This window comes from Gossypium arboreum, chromosome 1 (genome assembly GCF_025698485.1).
Source record: "Gossypium arboreum isolate Shixiya-1 chromosome 1, ASM2569848v2, whole genome shotgun sequence".
In the NCBI taxonomy this organism is placed as follows: domain Eukaryota; kingdom Viridiplantae; phylum Streptophyta; class Magnoliopsida; order Malvales; family Malvaceae; genus Gossypium; species Gossypium arboreum.
In genome coordinates, this window is record NC_069070.1 from 109,669,335 (window position 1) to 109,679,053 (window position 9,719).

The 9,719-nt window shown below is 35.3% G+C and overlaps 1 protein-coding gene across 1 annotated transcript; it reads right to left on the reverse strand.

Moving 5' to 3' along the window:
* Window positions 1-1,550: 1,550 nt before the first annotated feature.
* Window positions 1,551-8,823, reverse strand: LOC108483009 (glycerophosphodiester phosphodiesterase GDPDL4). The gene is made up of 9 exons (XM_017786171.2): window positions 8,376-8,823; window positions 7,230-7,523; window positions 6,651-6,766; window positions 6,013-6,520; window positions 5,479-5,517; window positions 5,066-5,350; window positions 4,445-4,587; window positions 2,242-2,722; window positions 1,551-2,119 (listed from the first exon to the last, which is right to left on the reverse strand). Exons 1-9 carry the CDS (start codon window positions 8,491-8,493, stop codon window positions 1,815-1,817), a joined length of 2,289 nt encoding a protein of 762 aa, XP_017641660.1. The 5' UTR covers window positions 8,494-8,823; the 3' UTR covers window positions 1,551-1,814.
* Window positions 8,824-9,719: the final 896 nt, after the last annotated feature.

The window sequence follows — 9,719 nt, forward strand, 5'->3', positions numbered from 1 at the left end:
ACCACAACCTCTTGAATGAAATATATACCTTGTTATGATACTTACTATTTCTGACTCATAACCCGAATAGGTTCTGGTCAAACTCTATACAGTTCCCACATCAAGTTCGCCTATCAAGCTCGCACGACATTAAGAGTTCGCAGGAGGGGCACTTACACCCTCTCATGAGATCACACGTGAGATCGCACATAAGGCTGCTCGCATGGCACTACATAAGTCAAACCCCCATCGTAGAAACATATGTCAAATCTAGAGTAGAGTACGTGTTAACATACACGGAACCTACCTAAGATATCACATCAGTGAACAATAATCATATCATATAAATAGACAACCTTATCATCTAAGGAGGATAAAAGAAAACACTCAACATACCTACATAGAGAAATCAGGGTTTGCCGCCGTAGGAAGTTGAAATTAATTGGTGGATTATATACCGATTTTACCATTTCCGTATCTACGAAACTTAAGTATAAGGCGAAATGATACATTACTTCTCACGTAGGACTTCCTCCAGTTATGTTACGACACAAAAATTCATGCATTAAACCTTATCATGCCACAAAAGTCATGAATACAGCGGGATATATAGGATGTCAACGGGGGTTAACTTATACTGATGAAATACGATATATATACAGTACCTTGTAGAAGATCTGAGACCCTAAGGTTCCAACAATCTCGCAGTGAGCTTGTCCATGGACTGACGGTTGAGTCAGTATAAGTTGTATCGAAAGGTAACCATGCAAGGAGTAAAGGTTTACTAAAAAAAGTTGGTGACATGGGATTTCCATCATTAAGATCAATGGCTATGATGATAAAATGAAGAATACGTAGCGGAGATGACGTAGATAAGAGGCCTTTGATCAGAGGCAAATAAGAGAAGCAAAAGGTTAAACCAGATAAGAGAGACTGTTGCGAGATGACCGTTAACGCATCATGCACATTTAGCGAATCCTTCAAAATTGACGAAGTCGTCCAGACTGGTGAATCCTTTAAGCTTTGCAAACTCTCTATGGGCGAATTCATCAACATTGACAAACCCTCTAAGGATTGACGAGCTCATTACTTCGACGAATTAAGAATGCATACTGGGATTGCGAAAAAAATGTGAGCTGCTTAGAGAACCATGTAGCTACGAAGTAACTAGATTTGAAGAATTTGCGTGCAAATTAGGTTTACAGATTATGTTTTCCTTTCTTAAAAGATTTAAAAATTATTAGTATAATATATTTGTTATTTATTAGCATAAAATCTTTGTTATTTTCTTCTGTAGTTGGAAGCTTTTCTTGTTATAAATACCCCTGTTATTCATAATTCAATATAGAGTGAAATATATAAAACTTTTGCAGACTGTTTTATTACAAAATCTCTTGTTTACTCTTTGTAATTCTCTTTCTTATCGTCGTAATTCCAGAAGGCACTGATATGGCAGTTGTGGAGGTTTAAGGGGATAATATATATATATATATATATATATATATATATAGAGAGAGAGAGAGAGAGAGATCCATAAATAATTCACAGAAATGAATAATGGCAGAGATATCTTACACAAATCAAATAGGGAATGCATCCATTAAAGATATGTAGCTCTCAAGAACTGTGCTTTTAGAAAAAGGAAGACAATGAGAAGAATGAACATACCTACAAAATTATAAGGTAAAAGGAATTAACACTGCTGTTTGGAGGGGAGACAACTAAGAAAAACTGGTCTTTGCCGCGGGCACTGCACTCCTGCAGCAAAACCTTCAACCTACTCGATATCCAAAGCAATAAGATTTATAAAAAATTGAGAGCAAGGCCGACTCTTATCAGATTTCAAAACGGTAATACATGGCAAGAAGCATAGCCATAAGTGGTACAATGATAGAGGCAGCAACTTTAGGCTGTCCGTTTGGTGCTGGGGCTGCTGCTACAGTGCCAGATGGAGTAGAAATCGAGGTTGTTTTGGCAACGGGAGGCAAAGGAGGCTCAACAACATCTGACTCAGTCAGGTAGGGTTTTGGAGCTTCAGCTGGTGGCAAGTAATCAGTTGTGACTAGTTGCAAAAGGCTGCCAGGCGGCACAGGACTCATGTAAGTGGGTATCTTGTTGCCTCTCTTCAAGCATCGGTTTCCTACAAAAACATTATCACATCAATACCGGTCCATAACATATTCAGTTAGCCAGAAAGCAAAAAGGCTGGTAGTTCATTATCATAAAATTTTGTAGTTTCCATTTCAACAGGTAAGCACTTACTCCGGTATCTATCAGAGGTCTTTGGGAAGTCTGTAATGACACCATTAATACCGGCTCCCACATAGAAGGAATTGATCTCAACAGTTGCATCAGAGAAGAAGTCCCATGCTTGAGATGTAAACTCATTTCTGAAGGTTTGAACAAGTACAGAGAGATTAGCAGCTTGTAGCCTTGATACAACATCTGTCGCACCAGCAAGGAATGCTGAATTTTCAGGAAACACAGAGTCCTTGCTAATGACAACAGCACTAGCAAATCTCTTAATGTCATCAATTGTTGAACTTTGAGCACCACCAATATCTTCGTCAATCTTGTAGACAAGCTGATAGTTGGTTTTACCCTTGAATTTCATTAAAACAGAGCTACTACTGGACTGTATCATAACTTTTTGAGTTGTTTGTTTATCGTAGCCAGCTTCGTTCAAGGCCTTAAGCACTGCATCAGTCACACCAAATCCCTGCTTTGCAAGGTAAGCAGCATTCTGAAAGGATAAACAAGTCAGAACTGTCAAAAATCTTCAGAAGAAAATGTTCGTGTTATATTATCAAAGAAGAAACGGTTTGAAATATGAATATGCAGAATTCATGGCTAGCAGACAATCATCATTAGCAAAGATTTTAAGCAGCTATGACTTTCAGAAGATGGGATATTTTCAATCATCAAAGAGAGAAAACAAGATTGGAGATTTTGTTACAAAATGTCAGAAAATATTTAGACAATTGCAACCAATATAAGGGAAAAGATAATGAAGATACTCTCTTCAGCATCCATACGAAGTTGGAAGATAGCCTGCTTGTCTCTGTCTCAATCCGCCAACCAGCAATGTACACTCATTTTCCTGGACCTTGTCACACTGGCATTGTGAGCAAACCGGTCTTTTCCTCTACAGGCGTCCATCAAATGGTACCACAGTTGTGCAAAAGACTTGTATGGACAGGAGCTGTTGGGTTCAAACATGGGGAGACACACAATGACCAAACCTTATGCCCAAAAAGGACAATAACAGTATTGTGCGTAGAACAAAGGGTAGCATAGTAGTAGAAAAGACTCCTATATGGAGGAAGTGTTGGATTCGAACCTGGGGAGATGCATCTTTGGGTTACAACTTTGAGGGGTTAGTGGACATCCAATGAGGATAATAATAGTTTTCTGCTCACAACCCGGAGAAATTAGAGTACCTTGTCAGTCAGCGGGCTATTCATGTCATCTCAGTTCCTTGAGTCGTATCAAACCAGTGTTGTGAGCACAATACCAGTATTGTTCTCTTTGGGTGTTCATTGGTCCCTCAAGTTTTGTTAAAGAAGTGCTTCAAACCCAATAACTTTTACATATAGGAGTCTCTTCCTTGGGGAGGTGAGACCTTCAAGTGACAAAACCTTGAGAGGTCAATGGATGCCCAAAGAGAACAATATCGATATTGTGCTCATAACACTATGCAACATGGCTCAGGGAAATTAGAGTATCTTGCCAGTCAACGGATCATGTAGGTCAATCAATACCAGAGTTGTGGAAAAGAGTCCTATATGTAGGAGATCTTGGGTTCAAATCTAGGACGGCACACCTTTGGCTGAGAAAACCTTAAGGGGTCAGTGGACGCCCAAAGAAGACAATGCTGGTATTATGATCACAATGTCAACGCGACATGACCCAAGATAATGAGAGTACCTTGTTGGTCAGCTGGTCGTGACAATCTCGGTCAACATTATTTCGCAAATAAGGTTACTTAATTATGAGATGGATGAAACGTATTTCAACAATTTGTAAAACAATAGAATGGTTTTTAAATCTTAAGTGATATTTAATTAAGATGAGCATTAAAGGTTTCACAAACTCCAGAATTATTGTACTTACAGAATGATATAGTAAGCAGATACAAGATATTGAGTACTTCAGTTCATAAAGGTGCCGGCTACTGGTTAAATTATGTTTTATGTTTTTCAGACCATTCAGGTCAATATATTCCATATGGCATAAACCACAGTTACCATGTAAGATTATGATTCAATCTGATATGTTTCTCACGATAATTAAGCTACCATGCTAACAGTTCCACCCTGGCACAAAATAAAACAATAGCCACCATTCACAATTACTGTGCCTAACGTCCTAACATCCATCATTAGTTCCAGTAATGTGAGTAGAAAATAAAAGTACAGCATAAACACCAATACAATGAGGAAAATATAGAATGGCAAGAACTGACCTCTATGCTGATTAAGACACCATTTAGAGAGCTAGTGGTGTTTGCCATTCTTAAAAATTCAGATAACTGTAAGTACTTCCCAGCATTTTGGAACTTTGGATTTCGAAACAATTTGTACTGTGACTGTGGGCTTGATATTACAGCTACAGGAGAAGTATTGATAGATTAGAATAAGGAATTTGACAAAAAGCTAATGCCAAATATATCTATCAAAGAAACAAAAAAAAAATTAGCTGAACCTCTACAACTAAAACACAGATTTAGATGATGGGGCAAATTAAAATAAACTGACAATAAGTACTGTAGGCAAAGAGAGTATCTTCCAAAGCAGAGTTTCATTCATGCACCTTCAAGATGGCTATCAATGTTTCAAGCACAGAACGAAACATGAATTTGCATCCAGAAAGAAAGTAGGACATATCTCACAAACCCACTCAATATAATGTACAAACTTCAATCTATGCTTAGGCAACTTTTATTTTCAACATGTTATGTTTCTATTGTGTGAAAGGATTAAAGACTCTAGAATCTAATCCCACCCAAAAGAAAGAAAAAAAAGATCAAAAAGAAAACAATTCAATACAATAAAGAACAAGCAAACGAGAACTAAATTCAACTTACGTTTCAAACTTTTAATATCACTCCATGACAGGTTGTAGGTAAATATTCCACTGCTCTGCATAATCTCTGGCACAGTTGTTGTAAGATTGCTAAAGCCTGTTCGGACAATGTCGGTGCTCTCTATAAGATTTATAGAGCCCAAGCAAATAGGTATTCCATCCTTTGTCATTTGAACAGGACAGTCAAGAACATCTACACCATCTTGAATAGCTTTTGAATATGCCATGTTAGTACAACCAGGATAGTCTCCACTTGCTCCATTATTTGATATGACCAAAAGGTCCGCTGTAGCATGACAACAAAAGAAATAGTTTATGAAGAACCTTAAAACACATAATCTCATGACCATTACCACTAACTCTTAGCAAAAAATATTAAGCTATTCTGTTCAGAAGCATTCCATAAATACATACCTTGTTTTGAAGCATTTTTTCCTATGTGAGCAAAACAATCTGCAATGCGAAACAAAAGTTAGCATCTTAACCAAAAAAACCCCAACTTTCTTATCCAGTAGCAGCAAAAGATAATGGCATCTGGCAAAAATAAGGCAACCTGTCCTTTCAATAACCAGACTAAGTTACTGTGTAGACTGTCGAGAATGTCAGGCCAAGAAAATACAGATTGACACAAAAGGCAGATATCTCACTTCACCATCTTATTTAAATGATGAAACCATGGCATGGGGCAAACAAGGAGAAAAATACCAACAAAGCAAAAGATTCTTAGGCGCACCCTTTTAGTATTCTCCCTAAGTACACAAATTTTGATGAAATTTGCAAAATGGCAGCGCAAGTTACTAAGATAAGTAACCATCCTTAAGAATAATTTGAAATTTGACCATAATTTAAGTTAGAAAGTAAATATCAGCATATAGATGCAAAATAATAACAACAAATAAATTGATAAATTCTGAGGATTCATAATGCATACACCTGCATATAACTTACCTATAGCTGCTGCTGGAGTTATTGGGAAGTCGGTTAAAACCCCATCAACAGAGAATTTACCATTGTCAACAAACTGAAGGTACTCAGCTACTGGGTCATATGAGTAATTGAAGCTGAATGGAACATCATTATAAAAGTCTGACGCAAAAACTTCTAGCCCTTCTTTGTGAGCATCCAAGACAATAGAGGTAGAAGGTTGCAAGTAAAGAGCTCCATCTACAGGCCATATATAACACTTTGGTACAATGATTCCAGCGGCAAATGTCTTGATAAATGTCAGATTTGTTAAGAGAGAATCATAGGTCTGATTTGTTGAAGGTTCCACATCCTTCCGTCCTAGAAATCGGAAGACAACCTTTGTTGAACTTCTTCGGAAAATTGGAGCAATGTTTCGCAAGAAAGCTACCTCCGGTGACGAGATATAGTCAACAGTAACTTTTGCATTTCTAGTTACAGAAAGTACGAAGCTTCTCATGCTCAAGTTGTGTGCTGCATAAAATGCATCATGCTGCAAAATAGAGGGACAGTCAATTAAATCCAAAAACAGAAAGATGAAGTTACACTAAATTAACAAAGAGATAAGAAAAGACATGAGGGAAAAGTAGGAACGCATTATTAAGCACTGAAAAATCCTTTACCTGAATATTCAACCAAAATCCAAGTGGTTTCAGTTGGGTATAGGTATCCTGAACGGTCATAATTTGGTAATTATTTCCATCAAACTTATTCGTCCGAGAGTAGATACCTTGACTTACTGTCCAGAAAACAAATAACACATTAGAATGTAACACAACAAACAAGTAGCAGAAAGCAATAAAGAATTTACTACTGGTACATTTCACAGCAAGTCAAGTCAAACAAACCTATCAAAAAAAATACAAACGTGTATAGGTAATAATGTCAAAGTGAAAGCTAGTGGTATCATATCAAACTTCAGAATTAATTACTGGATTGCTTGTAAAACTGCTTGAACTAGATCATTAGTGGTTAGTAAACGAGTTTTATGATTCAAAACTAAAAAATAATTTTGAGACCAGTAAGATGAACTTGAAACTCGCAAGTTCATTAACTATCTATCAATCAAAGTTTGTGAAGATGATGATAAAAAAAAAAAAAAAAAGAGAGAGAATGTAACGACAAAAGCAATAAATAAGAGGTAGAGAACACTGATGGTGACCAAGAAAAAACTAACATGATAAACTGCGAGTTGAACTTACAATAAACACTTCCAAGATCCTTGAGAGTATAATCAATAGAAAAAAGTCCCTTGGTAGAGACCCCATTAACAAGGTAAGTCACCGGCTTATCACTGAAAATAGTTGCAATGTTAGAATTGTTATCTAGCTTAAGATCAGGAAAGCAAATCCCGGCTCCATCTTTTGTTAATTGCACATCACACCACAAGATCACATCAGAAGGACCCGTTTCTAAAGCCAAACTATAAGCTCCAAAACTGGAGTCTGAAAATATTCCTGAAAATCCACCACGAGCTATGACAACGGGTGCTTCCCCTGAAAAGGAAATTGAATAGTTTAAGCATATTGATCAACAGAAAAAAAGGCCAAACTTCTAATGAAGAACAACACTAACTCTAATATACGAAGGAAGAAGAGTCAGAATAAAAAACAAAATCATTCAAAGAAATAAATCAGGAGAAACTTAAAGCTGCATTTTTTTTTATCTATTTGTTCCATTTTCCCGTGCAATTTATCGTTTTTCTAATGCATGTACTTCCTCAGAAGCCAAATTAAAAATAACTAAATTTCAAATGACGGGTCATAAATCAATAAGGAGAGTGAATTTTAATAAAATAAAATAAAATGTTCCACTTGGAGAAACTTTGAAGTTGGAAATCATTAAAGCATGCATTTTTCTCGTCGTTTCTTTCACTTTTGTACGAACGAAAGAGAAATTAGAAAATTTTCTTTCTTGAAGGCAAATCTGAGAAAACTTGATAAGCATTTTTTTTTTTGAAGGAACGTGAATTTTTTCCCTTTACCTTCACTTCGTTTTCTTTATAGATGAACAGAAGCTATTAAATAAAACAAAACCAAGTTCGAACTAGCTAAAACTCAAACAAAACACATCGAATCTGATACGGCTAAGCAGCTCAAAGTAAGCTTAGTTTGAGTAATTTTCTCCTCCTTTTTTTTCCCTTCAATTTTGAGTAAATCAAACAGAAACAAACTTATATTCAAGCAAAGACGGGAAATTTTGAAAATGCATCCAGCTCAGCAAGCTGTTTTCCCAACATTTCCTCATCTTTCTCAGCAACCAAACAGAACTAGATAAAGTTTTTTTTTTTAATTCACATCATTTAACGGATTTAGAAAAAGAAAAGGAAGCGAAAGAGAGAAACGCACCGCTTAAAGTCTGCCAACGAGAAGGAGTAGCAGATCCTTGAGCTGAAACCAAAGCTACTGAAGCTAACAGAGCTTGAACTACAAAAATGGCAATCGAAATGCCACGCAAGCTTCCCATTGCCTGAACTATCTCTTCCACTGACGACTCAGCTCAGCTCCGCCACTGATCTCTGCCGCCGGTTACTTCCTCGCTTCGTAAACCGTACAAGATTTAGAGAGAGAAAAGTGATTGTTGAGAAAGAAAAATGCTGAACTTTTAGGCTGGCTTTTTGTTGCTTCCCATATTTAAGTTATTCGATTTTAATTAATTAAAGTGTTTAATAATAATTTACATAGTTAATTTAAACTAGTTTTTCTCGAACCGAATCACGCGCTGTCCCAAGCTCGGCTGGAGCCGGTCTAAGGTTACGGGGGGGCTTTTGTCCGAAGGTGTGGGATAGTGATTGAGTGTGATTGCTTCCACCTGATTACCATGAGCTCTAAAACCCCTTTTTTTCTTTTGCATAATAATGTTTTTATCCTACAACTATAAAAAAATTTTATTTTAACCCCATTTAATTTGCTCTTTAACTTATACTTAACATTTGTTAACTTTGTTTAGCAAAGCATACATATAGATTGTTGCATGAATGACATGTTAATATATAATTAAATTTTAAAATTAAAAATATTTTTATATTTTAAATAATTTTAACAATTTTAATTTTTGAAAACATTTTTTATTTTTGTCAATTTTAAAATATTAATTAAATGTTGATGTTTCATTCATGTGTGTATTATATTATATTGGTAAAATTAAAATTATTAATTTTTTATGTATTTTGAAGTAATTTGATAAAAATAAATTAAAAATTAAGAAGACTAAAATTAAATTGAGAGTTTAAATAATTTTCATAAAATTGAAGGCCAAATGATATTTTTTTCTTTTTACTTTATTTAGGGCCTGGGCAATAGAAGTGATTTATATTTAGGGGAAAATATATATTACTAGAACAACTTTAAAATTTCATGTGATTTTCTTTTGTTCCTTTATTTTTATATTTTGGGTAGTTGGAAGTAATTAAAAAGTAGTTGAAAATCTTCTTAAAAAGTAAATGACCCTTTTCACATCCATCATGTATTTTAACTTTGTTCTAAATTAGGTCCTTTTATCTTTAATGTCCTTTTGTTTCCAAACATTTTTCTAATAATATCTCTTTTTCGTTGTTTTCGAAATCTCTCATGTCATTAATCTTTTACTACTTAATTCAATAATTTTAATAACATTAATTTTATCTTTTAAAACAGCATTAAAATTATTTATAATTTTTTAACTCATAAATGATAAAATAATATGTTCTCGCA